Below are 16,998 nucleotides of genomic sequence, written 5' to 3' on the forward strand. Positions count from 1 at the left end.
ATGCATATTATAAGGGATCACCCGATTTTAATTTCCTTTGAGCTCAGTACTAGTATTTTTGCTATTTTACTTTTTAGCTTGCTTGAAAACCAATATATTATTTAACAAATATTTTCGTCATAATGAAAGACCTGCATCAAGTAATGATACAATAGTTGTTTCCCTTCGTTTGATGCGTTTGAGCTTTTGATGTTGCCTTTTCAAAAGGAATCGACCTTCCGCCTTTTTTCTTTGGAATTCTTTTTTTTCCTCAAAATTTTGCTGCTTATGTTAATTCAGTTTATCGGACATGTTTTACACTAGCTACCATGATATAGGCCAAGTTTGGTTCAATTTGGCGCAGCAGTTTCAGAGGAGAAGATTTTTTTTTAAAGTTAACGGACGTCAAATGCCAAATGATGAGAAAAGCTCGCTTGGCCCTCTTTATTCAAGTGAGCTGAATATGACATACATCAAATTTAACAACCTCGTTCATTGCTGTGTTGTACGATTTTTTTTTTATTTATTTAAAATCCACTCGTAAAGGAATAAAAGAATAGAAGTACTGGGATCGAAGCTTTATTTTGACAGACACATGGTTAGGTTAACATTGGCTCTAACGTAGAATCGCGCATTTGACGTCTCATTCGCTAAATCAAAGTAACCATTGGTATAAACTAAATTTACATAATAAAAAAGGATGTTTTGTTTCATATCTATCTGATTCAAAAGTCATCTTTCACATAAAATATTGATTCAGACAATTTTCGCACATGATTAACTCTTAATTTACCCAAAATGACATTTTAGAAAAGGGGGTATATGTTCTCGTTATTAATTTATGTTTAAAATTGTAAAAACACACATATATTCCAATGTTTCACATTTGACGTCGCAAATAAAGTATGAAGTTGTTAATTCTTCTGCCATTTTATCGTTTGCCTTAAAAAAAATGATACAATCAATGTTAATGCATTATATATCTTATTCAATACATGTACGATACAAACTCATTAAATATACCAGGATTACATTTGTGTCTCGGATTTGTGTATGCAAGACACAGGTGTACGCATTCTTCTGTTGTCTACGATATCGTTAAGCATTTTAGAATTTTATCTTTCGATCGATGTCAACAGTTGTTTTGTTTAAAATGAAATAAAAATGGAGGACGACATTTTGTTCAAGAAAGAGTTACGCAAAGCAGTTGATTCTAAATGTAGTGACTCTCTTCTGTCTTTGAGTAACAAGACATCGCACAAGACTGCTATCTTGAATTTCTGTGAAAATGGTAAAAAATTAATTCATTATGCCGCAGAGTTCGGATCTGTTGATCTTTTAAAAGTGTTAGTAGGTTTAGGTGCTTATGTACAGGATACAACAAGTAACGACAAAAACGCCCTACACATAGCATGTGAAGAAGGTAATGAAGACATTGTTGATTATTTACTAAAAACTGTTAGTGATAGTTCATTCAAAACAGCACTCACAACAAGCTGGGACACAAAAAATTTGAAAGATGTATTTTACTATGCGGCTTTATCCGGAAACATCAATATTGTTCGATGTTTGGAGAATGATCGGAATTTAAATATAGACGAGATATTTCCTAATAAGAGTACAGCATTATATACACTTGTGAAGGAAAATCAGTATGACGCAGCAAATCTATTGTGTCAATGTGGAGCAGACGTAAACATTGGATTTCAAGAACAAAATTTCCGACCCATTCATTTTTTAGCTCAGAGAGAAGATGGCGCAGATATGTTAAAACTGTTGCTGAAATATGGAGCTAATGTGAATGAAAACTGGGGAAACCCACCGTATGGTCATCAGCCTCTTTTTATTGCTCTTAAACATAAATGTAGTGAAAACGCAAAAATATTAATAGAAAAGGGGGCTAATGTATCATTTAAAGGGCGAGTAACAAAGCTTGGTTGGATAAATTGTTTTTGCTTGGCTGCTATGAACTGTCCGTCATTAATACAAGATTTTCTTAAACATGGCGCCAACCCAAATGAAGAGTGCGGTGGCAAATCTGTTCTGATGATAGCTTTCAGTGAACATGTTACACGAGAAGGCATTATTGCTTTGATAAAGGCTGGGGCCAGTAAAGGAAGGGACGGTATGACTGCAATACAGTGCTGCAAATCATTCAGTAAGTTCAATGAAAATACTCTATGTGATAAATTTGACAGTCGATAATTGTTTTTTTCAAATTATTTCAGCTGGAAAGCTTGAAAAGGTTGTATTTTAAGTTTTTTACAATGCTATTGCTTTTATATTTTTTATTTCTGAACATTAAAAATCGCGGATCTAGAAGGCTAAATCATATTATTTTTCAACAGTTATTTGTTTGTTTTTGATCTGGTTTTTTTTCGACAAAATAATTATTACATTTGAGGTACTATTATCGAATTTTGCCCACTTGATTGATGACTTCTCCCTATATGATATCCACTATAAAACCGACAGCTTAAGCAAACAGTGGACACATTCTAGTTTATCGCTATTTAACGAATGTTTTATTTCATCTTGCTGACTGATAATTTCCTTTCCCAGAGGCGTCGAGTGATATGAAAATTATTGCTAGAAACTAAGAGAAAACGTGCTGTTATCAAGGAAATTGACAACGTCTTCATATGTATCAGCGATAAACAGATTATCATTGGTCATCTCAACTCAATTTCTTTTCTCACTTACGCCGTACCGGCTCAAGCGAGATATTCCGATCTCGTTGAGATCTATGATCATTGCGTATTAAAATACTGAAAAAAAATATGAATGAATAAATGAAAAGAATGAACTGAGTATCAGGATAAATGAATAGACCAAGGAGTAAAGTGAATATACGGTTATATTTTTTTAAAACTATTATAGGTCAGCTGGAGTTATTCATAGATGCTGGTATTACTGTTGAAGAAATTGAGACAAGGCATGGGGTATCAACTTTATTATCAACCTTCAATAATGATGTTAAAAGAATGCAAAATCAATTTCCGCAACTACCAATTTCGATAGCTATTTCAAAGTTACTTCTAGTTGGAGCAAACCCTAACCTGGCTGGAGAGGGGGAAGAATCGGCTTTGATTTTAGCCATAAAGAACGGGTTGTTTGAAGCTGCTGACGAATTGATTCAAGCAGGTGCAAACGTTAACCATATTGGAGTGGACGGAAACAATGCAGCGCATGCTTGTTGCAAATCAGGTTTGTGTTTGTCTGACTATTTGTGGGTAAATACATTTTAGTAGATAGGCTAATACAAAATGAAATGCTTAGGGATAAAGAAGTATCTAATCAAACCAATTTTTAAAACATAAGATTTCACACTTAACTACAAGCCCATGCTTGTTCCGCATGGTTTATAACATTTGGTGGTATCGTTACATAAACATTTAAGGTTTTAAGTGTATAAAATTAGTAATCTTGGTTCTTGAGACGTTTTTAATAAATCCGTGACCTAAAACAGTTTTAACATTTGCTTCTTATTATAGTAGCTAAATATTTGTTGAGGTATCCCAGTGTATGATTAAATCATCGACATCTATCAAAGGCAGTCCATTCTAACTTGTGCAAGCGACTTTCTTACTTTAAAATTAGTAATGAACGTATATGTCGTGTTATTTAATCGTACCAATTTCAGTGATATACGATACCCCCGGGTCGGTGACAAAATTAGATTTTCCCATTTATCCAAAAAAGATTACGAGCGATACAGATTTATCCGGAAATCGTTATGACATTAAACTATGAAATAAAAAAGCGTTGATTCGACGTCGACACAATGACAACGTATTGGTAATTTCACCTGACTATGTTGAATGTTCGATAAAAGTAAAATCACAAAAATACGAAACCCTGAGGAAAATTCAAAATGCAAATCCCTAATCAAATGACAAAATCTAATGATAAAACACATCAAACGAATGGACATCAACTGTCATATGATTGGAACATGTTTGGAGACATATGTAAAAATAATTCAATATACTATTTTTCCTACAAATAAAAATGAGATGTGATGCAACGTTTTTAATCTCTACCGTAATGTTGAAAAGGGGCGTATTGGAATATGCAGAAATGTTTAAAACTGAACATTTATTATTTTCTAGGACCGATGGCTAAAAAAAGTATTACAATGAAAGCTCTGATTGACAAAGGATTGTTTCTGAATAACCAACAACCTTGTGGAAACTATCTTTTCGATCTTATAGTTGAAACATGGTTTGATGATTCGGTGCTGATATCAATGATTGAAAAAGGCGCAGATCCAAATTTAGTGAAAGATAGAAATAATTCGGTTTTAATGAAATGCGTCCAACAAAAAAGGTTCCAAGTCTGTTGTGCTCTAATAGAAGGAGGGGCTGATGTTTCATACATGAATGAAAACGGAGAGACTGCTTTTGACATTTATGCAGGTAAATTTAAGAACCAACCTTTAAAAGCTGCATAAATGTAAAACGAACTCACCGTTAAACTAGTTTATAACGATACATAATCGGTACTGTGTATTTTAAAGCTAGCTATCCGTTTTGTGTTTCGATCTTTGTTGGAGACCGGACGATGACCGACCGGTGCTATTTTGACGTCATTTGGTCTACTGTGTAAAGTTATTGCACCGGCGATCATCTTGTTATTTTTGTACAGTATATTTGTACTTCATTTCCCTTCATATCCAATTTGTATGTATTAAAAAAAAAAAAATTTCATAGATATTTTAGGCAAAAAAAGGCATCTATAACAGGAAAACAGCACAACAACAGACCACTTATCTGCAACAAAAACCTACCGATAATGCAACATACATATAGAAACGAGCAGTAGATAACAAATGCCATATTCCTGACTAAGTACAGGACATTTTAAGAAAAATAATGGGTTCTGCTTGGATTTAAATCTAGTCAAACATCCGCGCTTCATGGCAATATTAAATATACCGCGAACATTTCATAACGGGAATACAGTATAAATAAATGTAAGAACACTTAAGACAGAAAAATGCATAATTTTGGGGCCCTTTATAGCTTGTTGTTCGGTGTGAGCCAAGGCTCCGTGTTGAAGGCCGTACTTTAACCTATAATGGTTTACTTTTTAAATTGTTATTTGGATGGAGAGTTGTCTCATTGGCACTCACACCACATCTTCCTATATCTATTAACAACAAAAATTAATCGTACGTTTCGACATGTTAATCACAGAATAACAATAAATAACTCAAATTAATTTATAATACACACAACAGCTTAAAACAAAACATGTTCTTTATTTTAATTATAGAAATGTTCCCGGAGACGAATACAGTGCACTTCAATCACGGAGAATCAGGTAAACATTGTAGATATATACGTACAGTTTATAATAGATTTAATGCAATAAATACAGTGAAGCTCATTGACAATCTGTTTTCCATAGATTTAACAATATTTTAAATTGATTTATTTTTAAATCATGAACATTGAACGGCATTTAGTAAATATCGTTATAAGCTTCGTCGCTTCGAGTTAACAAATAATTGATAACATATTATGTTCGACACTCTCCGCTTCATACATTTTGAAATGCTGACAACGATATCAAATATCAAATTCTTATTACAGTTTTGTCGTTCTCATTTTATGTCTTTTTTTAGAAGAAACCCACATTATTTGAAAGGTTAAAGTTGAATTGTGTCGATGACGAAGTGTCAAATGCTGAACGTTATATTCAAAAAATAAAAATAAAAATATTAAATAAAAAAAAACAAGGGTGAAGTGAAGTTGATTATAAATGAGTCAGATACAGAATGTGTTTGTATTGTGTATAATCAAATACAAAGAGAGTTGATAGCACTGGTATATCTACTATCGTAATGGAGTTCACAGTACAAAGACTATAATATTTTGATTATTAAAGGCAATGATCTCAAGTTTGATCATCGACCGTGTTGTACGTTTTTGAAATGTAAAATAAATGTTAGTTAAAGGTTATAGGTAAGCTATAAGATAATTCAGGTTTGTATAGGATTCTTGAAAAATAATTACTTGTAAAACAATAGCCTTTCAGAGATTCACGTTAAGGTTAAACTATGTTTTACAAATATAAGGGTTTATCAAAATTCAAGTAATACGTAGGAATAACATCACAACAAAAACGTAGACTGTAATGCTTTTTGTAGTGAGTAAGCTGAACTTATTGAACGCTTTCTTAGCGACTGGACTCGAGACCAATAAGTTAAGTTTGTCAGGAATTTGTCCATTGATGATAGCGATATGGCTTCGATGTGCAGATACAGTTAAATTGATATTGAAAAATGGAGGACTTGTAAATATAATGGATAACTTTTACGACACACCATTGACTACTGCGCTGGAATTTGACCTCGAAGAAATAGTGAATACTTTATTGAACGCAAAGGCAAATGTCAACCATAAAGGTGGAGAAACGAGTCTACCAAGCCTTGTGCTGAACGAAGGTAGACACTAACATTTTATTTGAGAATAGGTTCAGCTCTGAAAATTACGACTTAATGCAAAAGATTGAATAGAAACGAAAACTAAAATTGGAAGCAATGCTTATTATTATATCTAAAAAGTAAAATCACCAAAAAAAAATCAAAAATATTGAACTCCGAAGAAAATTCAAAACGGAAAGTCCCTAATCAAATGGCAAAGTAAAAAGCTAAAACAGATCAAACGAATGGATAACAGCTGTCATAGTCCTGACATGGTACAGGCGTTATACTAAGATTTATTTTGCAGATTTGCAGTTTTGTTTCAACAATTTTCTAAAAGCGACGTAGATGAGATGGCCATTTAGGTTATTAGTTGGCCTTTCCTACTTGAATTCGTATATACATGCGTTATGCTTTATGAATTACAATATTGGAACAATTTTCAAACACAAAACAAAAAGATTTTGACCCAAACTTGTATAAGCTGAACAAAACCAGCAATATAGCCGGGACAATTGAAAAACAATATGTAACGTGTTCATCCTATAACTTTTGTGGCACAAAGCAATATAAAAACCATTTGTTATAATATATATATAAATGTCTAAGGATATAACTTAAACACGCTAGTTTTATATTGTAGATTTTAAATAGAAATACGCAATGTTTTGCTAAACAAACTAGCTAATTGCAAATTCAATATGTTGGTGAAACAAAAACACCATTTAACATCCGACTAAATAACCATCGGTCATTATATACAAAAGAAAGGAACTGCCCAATTACAAGACACTTTTTAAGAGCAGAACATGATTTTGAAAACGTCACATTTCAAATCATTGAGAAAAATCAAAATTGGGATACACAAGGAAGACAAAAAAGAGAGAGATTTTGGATGCACCAGTTAGGAACTCTTAAACTTGATGGACTCAATGAGAGAGACGAAAAAAGATTTAAAAGCAAATCAAAACCATAATTATCTTGAAATCACACAAATTAATTTATAGAAATTCATACAATTAATGGAACACCTATTTATGTGTTCAACTTTTATTCCAACTTCATGTAGTTGTAGCTACAAACATATTTTATGCAACATCAATCAATATGTTGCACTTTTCCTCAACTCTTGTAGAGATGAAGCTACAAAAATAATTTTGTTTTGTCATGCATCCAATTTCACATTGAGAGATGCACACGCCTGATATAGCTTATTTGTTTAGCGAAATATTGCGTATTTCTATTTAAATCTATTAGAAAATTAGCGTGTTTAAGTTATATTCTTAGACATTTATATAACTTTAATTCAGCAACTGTATCAATTTATTTTCACAACCTGATCTACGCTTAAATAGATTGAATGTTGATTGTTGCTATTTTTAGACATTATATATATACATTTAAATGTAACATGTTTCATGTTTTAACATGTACATTTCCATCTTGAAATGAATTTTACATTTTTCAATATATTCAGATTTTAATAATCAAACTAAAAAGTATAAATAGAGTTTTATATCTTTTATCCGATTTGTTTTTATCAGAACCATCAAGTGCTAAACACATGAGGCTTTCAGACTGTTCCGAAAGTTGTTTTTTACAACCAAGGTGTGTTCTTCAAAGTAGTTCAGGATTCAAATGCAGAAAAAACACATTAACAAGAATTATAACTGACATGCCTGGATTGTCCATGGACAGACGGGAATATTATGTGAGCTTATTACTAGATTTTGGAGCTGATCCTAATATGGAAGAATCAGGAAGCGATTCTACATTGATGCATGCCGTCAGACTAGCATTACCTGGATTAGTTAGAACTCTTGTTGAAGCAGGTGCTGACGTCAATCATACTGGTCAGATGGGCTTGACGGCATTGCATGTTTATTTCAAATCGTATCACATAAAAGGTTTGATAATTTAGAAATTCATATACATATCATTTCTGAAGGCAGAAACGTAAAGGTGGAAGACGCCTACATATTTTTGTTTATTGGTTAAATTTGAACATGAAGATAAGCAAAGTTTGAACAAATATATATCGGTAACACAGAAACTTCTTCTCATTATATGTGCCCCCGAAGAGTGTTTTTTTTTTATATTGGAGCCCTTGAGATAGTATTGGTAAGAGTTGTGGTTTCAGATACCTGACTATTTATAGTGTTTCACTTCTTTAGTGTTTGATTACTCATGTTTTTGTATGATTTCTCGAGTCTCTCATTATTTATTCGGATACATTTATACAAGATGAAAATGCAACACTAATTTTGTAATATTGTAAACTCAGGCTTATAAAATTCTTTAAGTAAAACACATCCAAGTGTATAATAGTAAAAGTAGGCATGCATTTGACCCTTTCAAATACAAGACAATAAATGTAGGCAAAACACCTTACAGTGGCTTCAGGAGCTTTTGAAATAATAAAATACGAGTGGTACATGCGAACTTTGTCCCCTAAAGCATCAATCATGTTTTAGTATGTGATCTTGAAAACATACTTTTTCCATAATTATTTTAATTGTGAAGACTACGTACTTCTTAAGAACTTTCACGTATTTTGCAACCCTATTTAGCTTTAACACCTTAGAAAAAAGTTTGAAGGTTTTTCTCCTTCTTCAATCCATTGCATTTTAGATCTGATGTAAGAAATCCTCATCTTTTTTTGTCTTAATACCTTAAGCTCAGTTTTCTTTTTTTTCAGTTTCAAAAAATATTTCTTCTGACAATATTTGTTCTTCTAGTTTTTTAATATCTTCTAAAAGTATTCTTTCTTTTTTATCTTTTTGTTTCTTCCTAAAAGAAGCATATGCAATTGATTTTCCTCTAATTTCTGTTAATAAAGTTTCTAAAAAGAGTTGATCGGTTATAGTAAATTGAATTTCTAAGTCATTTATCTTTTCTAATGTTTCTCTGTTGTATACTAATGATGCATATTGTTCTTTTACTTTATATATAGTCTCTTTAACAGCAGCTGAATATTCAATGTCATGTAAAAGTGAATTGTTAAATTTCCATAGACCTTTATCAATTATAAAGTTATTCATCTTTAAATGTAACATTATTGTAGAGTGATCAGATCTATAACTGTTAAGAATGTGTATATCATGTACATGTTGATTAAGGCTTTGCGATAATAAAAAGAAATCAAAACTTGCTTGTTTAATGGGATTATTTTTTCTCCATGTAATTTTTTTTTGTTCAGGGTACAATTCCCTATAGGGATCTGTTAAATCATAATTTTCCATTATATTTAAAACTTCCTCTTTGGCTTTCGGGTTATTTACATTTTGGTAATTTTAAGTATCAAGATTTTGGTTTTGGACTAAATTATAATCTCCAGTTATTATAACTGTTTGGTTGTTCAAGTCTTCTATTGTATCACTTACTCTAGAATAAAATTCAGGTGAATCTTTATTTGGACCATATAAGCTTATCAAAGTTATTCTTTTTCCTTCAATTTCAATATCAATTCCTAACAGATTTCCTTGATCATCTTTTTTTATCCTATGTATCTTGTATTCAAAGTTTTTGGTAAATAATATTGCTACCCCTCTTTTGTTTGTTGCAAAAGAATTGAAAATACAGTCTCCTCCCCATAGATTTTTTATTGATATTTCTTCTTTTTCTGAAAAATGTGTATCTTGTAAACAATATATGTGGCAATGTTTTGCTTTAAAATAATCCAAAACATCTCTCCTCTTCTCCTTTGAATTTAAACCTTGACAGTTGTATAAAACAATTTTTATACCATTATCACTCATTTATTCATTTATTTTTATAGCTGAATAATAAATACTAACTGTCTTGAGATTTGATTAGTGTAATGCGATTGTATTCTCCCATAGTATTTTATATAAATAAATGATAGTGTAACTCTGAAATGTCTGGCCTCCTCTACGTTGTCTGCATTAATTTCCTGCTGTATCCTAAATACATCATAGTTTCCATACAATAAGTAATACTGTGTCAAAATGAAAAACAAGCATAAAAAATAAAAGAAACAAAAAGAAAGAAAATTTGAGATCATAGTGTAAATATCAAAGATCTAATAAAAATTAAGAACAAATTACTATTGTAGTGAAGAGCAACCTATCCACTTGTGTTCAAATATTTTTTAATACAGAAATACTGTGTACAAATTATCTCCATCATATAATGTGTTTTCATATCAAAATCTAAAAGCATTAAATATACACTGTTTTGGTTGATGAAAGTAGGTTTTTATTTCATTTCAATTCAAATGACTCAGACCGAAAGAAATAAAGGGTTAATGAAGACAATATATATATGTATATTTAGATTTGTACAAACAGACAAACAAATGTTTGGTTTTCAATAAAATCAGTAGATATTGTTCATGTAGTGTTAACATTTTCAGGATTTTGCAAGTGTTTATTTAATACACTTCATGATATTTACACCATGAGCACAGGATAACATGTATATGTAACTGAGAATTAATAGCAGCTACTTTAAACGCTCTTAACATGTACAAATTAAGCTTCAGTCATGCACATTTTAATTAAGCGTCAGGCAAATCAACACAAATAAAAATCATATTAATATAAGCTAAGCAGTAAGCAGTAAGCACTAGTGGAAAACATAAAGCACGTTTGATAAGGATAAGCGATTGATTCTCTTTTGAAAGAAATGAATTTTTTAAATTTCTCAATAAATTTTAAATTAATGGTACTCTTTGTTAAGCCAGCTTCACTTATTCGTTCATTTGTAATAATCTCACCTTCTATCCTGGTATTATTTGAGACAAGATAACAGTATAAAAAAAATCTGTTGCACAAGATTTCATTAGAACAAGGCTTCTAATGATGGATTTTGTGTAAATCTAACTGTTTTACAGTTTCTATTATTGGGTGAGTACTGACCTTACGACCAGTCATTTAAGCGTGAGAAAAACAAATAGTTTTTAAGCTTCATAATTTGGAGTCTATATAATATGTATATAAGACATACATAGTTTAACCTATTTAGGCTATTTTAGTGGGGTAGGAAAACATTACTGTTTTATCTACTTTACATGCTGGAAAGAACTAAAATAAAAAATATAAAGCTGTATAGTTAAGCAAACAAATAACGAAAAAAAATACACCAACATACACACATCACAAATAGTAAAACAAAAACAGAACATTAACACAACTATACTTACTGCTATGTTACACCCTAAAAGATATTAAAGTATTAAGTATACATTTTGGCATTCAAATTTGTTTATGCATACACATATTTCTACCGAACAAGTAAAATGTACAAAAAAAAAAACAAAAAAAAACGGAGATACATATATATAATTTGTGTTATGTTTGTTCTACATGTATAAATGTTGATCAGACACAACTGATGTCTTTACGGACGTTCCAGACATCTCGTGCATTAAGACGGGTTTCTAAAACAAAGTGTACCCCTCTTACTCTTATCCTTGTTTGTAATTTTACTTTAGTCCTGATGTTATGTGCTATTTTCGCAAGATCGTTACGTGCCTCTTTCATAACAATGGGGAGATCATCAATAATTCTTATCCTTTTTTTTTGCAACTTTGTAAGCCTGGACCATAATAAATTGCTTGTCGTCATAGTGCATGAGCCTAACAATAATTGCATCAGGGCGTTTTGTACCGTCAATTGGAGCTTTTGCAGGAATTCTATGTGCATTCGCAATAGGGAAACTGTCGGCTTTAAATTTTTCAATACCAAGATCTTTAACAAATAAGTTTTCAAGCACTTCCCAAATTATCTCATTTTGTATTTCCTATCATGTTTCTCAAGTAGTACTTGCCATTCTTTGAGTGAAGCAGGTTTTTTGTCTATGTCTAATTTGAGCTTTTCTAATTTCTCAGTTTCTAAACAATTGAACTGAGATTCCAAATGACCCACACCTCTCTCATGCTCATTGTGGTCTTGCCTAAGTTGTGTTACCTCAGTGTTTGTGATACTAAGGTCAGATTTTAATTGGCCTACTTCAGATTTCACATCACTAATAAGTTCAGTCAAGTTTTTCTCAACGGAGTCAAGCCTAGATGAAAAGTTTGTGACCTTACTGTCTATACTCATCATTATCTGTTTAAGGTCAGTGATGTCTTCTTTTGTCGCCATGTTATATTCATTCAAATTTCAATCAGTCAATCTATCTACGTATATTTTTTTCGATATATTAATTCGATATATTGTTTTCGTATTGGTTATTTGTTAACACAGCATTCTGAAAGTTATATAACTATATGTATAAACACATAATAAATGGATAAGTTACTCTTTTTTCATGCCTGTTTTCCAACTTAAAGTAGGTGAAAATGTCATCAATAGTGTCACATCGGTACGTAATCTTGGCGTTTATTTTGACAGCCGTCTTACCATGGAAAAACAAGTTGCGTCTATCGTAAAATCGTGTAATTACCATCTGTGCAACATTGGACGAATCTGATATTTCATCTCTACGGATGCTTGTAAAACTCTGGTTAATTCCCTTGTAACTTCCAGATTTGACTACGCAAATAGTCTACTCTTCGGCGTTAACAAGTGTCAAATTGAAAGGTTACAGAGAGTTCAGAAAACTGGAGCCCGTCTTGTTACGAAAACTGGGAAAAGAGAACACATTACACCTATTCTCGCTGGACTGCACTGGCTCCCTGTTGAATTCCGGCCAAAGTTCAAAATCCTTGTCTATACGTACACGGCACTGCAAGGAACTGCCCCGGACTATATACAGGAACTATTACATCATAGGGCAGCCATAGACTCGAACTGCCACATGTCCGAACAAAAACGTACGGTGAAAGACAATTTAATCGTGCTGCCGCTACCCTATGGAACAATTTACCTGTTAAATTCGTCACTCAAAATCTGTTCAGTGTTTTAAAAAACAATTGAAGACATATTTTTACAGACTTGCGTTTAATAAGCTGTTATCTTAATTCTTATTCCTTTTATTTGAAAATGTGCTGTGAATTTTGTTTTTTGTTTTCTTCGTACAATTTTTATTCTAGCAAAAGTTTTCATGACCATTTCAATTATTTATTATAATCTTTCTGCTAAATTTTTAATATATTTTCGATTTCTATGTTTTAATTTTTTTTTTTTTTGTACTTATCATTGATTTTAATTCAATTATTTTTCTATCAATATAATTGTTTATGTTCATATATCTTTCATATATACGTTTATATTTCTTTTAAACATAACATTTTTTATTTCATTTTGTTTTGTGGTTAACTTATTATATTTTTATCATGTATATATATATGTAAAGCGCCTTAGAGTGATTTTATTGTTATATAGGGCGCTATAGAAATTTTTACTATTATTATTATTATTTATGTACCGCTATTCGAAAGTCATAAATTGAAAGACAGAAAACTAATCCGGGTTACAAACCGAAACCGAGGGAAACACATCAATTGCAACTATAAGAGAAAAAACATAGAAACAACAGAAACACTTAAGTCCTAGACCAAATGACATTGAAACACACATAGAAATAAACTATAAGACAACAACTGCCATTTTCCTGTTTGGTACAGGACATTAAAACAAAATGGTGGTTTGAACCTTGTATTGTGGCTAGCCAAACCTCGCATTTTATTGGCAATATTAAATATAACATACTAGTACACTAAAAGGACAACATTACATGACAGAACTACATACTGCGTATAAATAAATGCAAGAACGTTCATGACGGAGAAATACACAAATAACCTATACAATAATACATTTCAAAGGTACAAAGGCGGATAATTTCATATGCCAGATGCCCATTTCATCCACACAAGAATCATCAGAGGTTAAATTAGTCATTCATGCACTAGAAGCATCAACAATTTATAGAACCGAAGTTGTTTTTCTTTTCATTTATTCATTTCGTTTTAGAGAGAAGTTATTCCTGTTATGGCTTATACCTCTTAGAAATACTTGATGCACTGTTAGCGAAGAAACCAAATGTCAATCTTAAAGATAATGATGGAATTTCTCCCTTACAACTGGCAATTCGCAATCAGATGACTGAAGCAGTGGAAAAACTTCTATTTTCCAATCCAATCATGCCGTTTGAAGACAGTGATAAATTAGAAGCATTTGAAATGTGTTTGACGATCGGTTTGTAGTTGTGAAAACGAATAATAGAATGACTAACAATAAAATCAATGAATAATAAACTGCAAAAGTATCTTTTTATAAATGATAAATGTAATCATAGTAATTACAAGAATTAAATTGCATCATCTTGGATGGTGAAGCTTTAACGTGGCAATCATATAGTATTTAATTTTTAAGAACAGGACCGCACTTGAGATTTAGTTGCAAGCAATTTCAATCAATAGTATATACATGTTCTTCTTTTTATTTACATAACTGTATTTATATTTTTACAGAGCCACAAGTGTGCTTGCAAATTCTTGATGTTCTTTCTGATCATCTAAACTTGGCCAATACTGTTGATGTCTTCTTCTGTAAGTTTTGGAAATACTTAAATACACATGATTGTTCAAGGAACAGGGAAGTTCTTGACAGCGTAACGTATAAGATTTTGTCTACTGAAGAAGAGGTACAAGTTAATTTAGCAAGCGATTCAGAATACTCACCACTTATGTACTTCTGTCATTTTGGATGCTTTCAAGCTGTGAAGATGTTATTGTCTCATAAAGCAGATGTTAACTATGTTGGAATGAGGGGAACTATTCTCCACGAATTGTTAGATATGACAGGTGAGAGTACATCTAATATTTTTTTTTCTATGTATACAATACTGATATGTGAAATGAAAACGTAGCTTTGGTATAGAAATGCAACATGAGATTGTAGTAATTTTGATAAAAATTGTCTTCAATATCTATGGTGGTTTTGCTAGTGAAAAAGGGATGAATGTGTCCAATTTATCACAAAGAAAGTTATTAAACAATATTGATATTTTTTTGCAGCTGATATTACACTTTATTTTGGTATTTAGATAAAGCAGATGTAAGAGACTGTTCTATAGCAGTACATGTATGTAAAACTCATAAATGTACATATATTTAAAACATCTTGAAAACTAAATCAAAATATACATAGAAATTAAAGGAAAATGTCATTACCTTTACCAATAATGAAAGCAATGTTTTGAAATATAAGATTACTAAATATATGATTTATGTGATTCAACAACAAATTAAGATCTCATAAGATTAAGATTTAACATGAAAGCTTATTAGTTTTAAGCTTATACATCAGCTGATTAAAGAGAGGCGTAAAAAACCTAAAGTGATATTCAAACTCATAGTCGAAAACAAAACTGAGAATATCATTTAAGAATTGAATGCTTCTTTTTGTAACTTCATTGAGGCATAAAAGCTTACACCGAAGTACATTTTCCTCGCTTCATTCGTAAAATTTGCGAACGGTCAACGCTTTTATGACTCTATAAAGTTAAAAAAAGAAGCATTCAAAAGTATTAAATTGCATTTTTTTAATATGATCATCAAAACATGAGTTTTCTTAAATTTATTTAATTCATATGAGTGTGTATTTTTATTTGACACCTCGTGTGATCATCAATGATAAAAATTATTGTGTAATGCAGTTGATTAAGAAATAACGCGAGAATGCAGTGTAGCCAATCAGAATAACGTATTATATCTACATTTATTGTAAGTATATCAAAATACAAAATCGATTTAAAACAAACAACATTATATAAATCACAACATAGATATCTCATAAAGGAGCGATACAAAACAAACCAAAAAAATCATGAAATTTCATTTGTTTTTGAAGGGTACGCAGATTCTTTACCACAACTGATATGGAAAGAAGCAGGTCTTGTTTTTTTTAACTTTACCAAATACAAATGCCACTTTATGTAAATATCTTACTTAAAATAGATATGGCAGCTATTGAACTTTTACTCTAATTCCACAAAAAAGAAGTTTCCCATGTATTTAGTTGCTCATTTTTAAAAGTGATTCAACTGTAGAATGCATAAATGTACCAAGATTTACTAAAAAAAATTACTATTATTTTTTTGAGAGACAAAATATACCAAATATATAATCCAACATTACATAATTAACTGACAATGCCTTTGCAAAAACGATAAGAAAATTTGGTATGAAGTCAATTAGACAACTCTCCATCTAAGTCACAATTTATTAAAAGAAACCATTATAGGTTAATGTACGGTCTTCAAAACGGAGCATTGGCGCACACAAATGTAAATAACAAACAACGTTATACAAAATACAAGATATTAAACTTAAGACTGATTAACACTGACCCCCTCAAAGGCAAGGGATGGTATCATGTGCCCCTTGAAGGAAAATCAGATATTTTTAGCTCGTGTAGGTACAACATCGATGATGTCACATTTCGAGGAAAAGAGGTTGTGATTGTAGTTACTACAATAAGGAACAAATGCGTCGTCAACTATGAAACATATAGTCTTTAATACCAAACAACTCGTGATTATGTCTCGATACATTTTTTTATAGACACAAATGAAGAAAAATTTGAATTTTATGACAATTTAAAATGCATTATATTGCATTTTATTTTGTTTGTTTTGTTTTTACTTATTTTACTTATTTTGCCAATTGGCAGCGAATT

At 31.2% G+C, this 16,998-nt stretch overlaps 1 protein-coding gene across 1 annotated transcript in view; it reads left to right on the forward strand.

The window, feature by feature from the left end:
- The first annotated feature begins 1,143 nt into the window (after positions 1-1,143).
- LOC134684399 (uncharacterized) overlaps positions 1,144-16,998 on the forward strand; it is a 38,241-nt gene continuing 22,386 nt past the window's right edge. The window contains exons 1-8 of the mRNA XM_063543682.1: positions 1,144-2,137; positions 2,860-3,186; positions 4,092-4,397; positions 5,257-5,304; positions 6,134-6,430; positions 7,954-8,316; positions 14,290-14,514; positions 14,790-15,122. Coding sequence (XP_063399752.1) covers positions 1,144-2,137; positions 2,860-3,186; positions 4,092-4,397; positions 5,257-5,304; positions 6,134-6,430; positions 7,954-8,316; positions 14,290-14,514; positions 14,790-15,122 — 2,893 coding nt within the window. The remainder of the gene's footprint in view (positions 2,138-2,859; positions 3,187-4,091; positions 4,398-5,256; positions 5,305-6,133; positions 6,431-7,953; positions 8,317-14,289; positions 14,515-14,789; positions 15,123-16,998) is intronic.

The sequence above is a fragment of the Mytilus trossulus genome, chromosome 9 (assembly GCF_036588685.1).
Source record: "Mytilus trossulus isolate FHL-02 chromosome 9, PNRI_Mtr1.1.1.hap1, whole genome shotgun sequence".
Lineage (NCBI taxonomy): Eukaryota > Metazoa > Mollusca > Bivalvia > Mytilida > Mytilidae > Mytilus > Mytilus trossulus.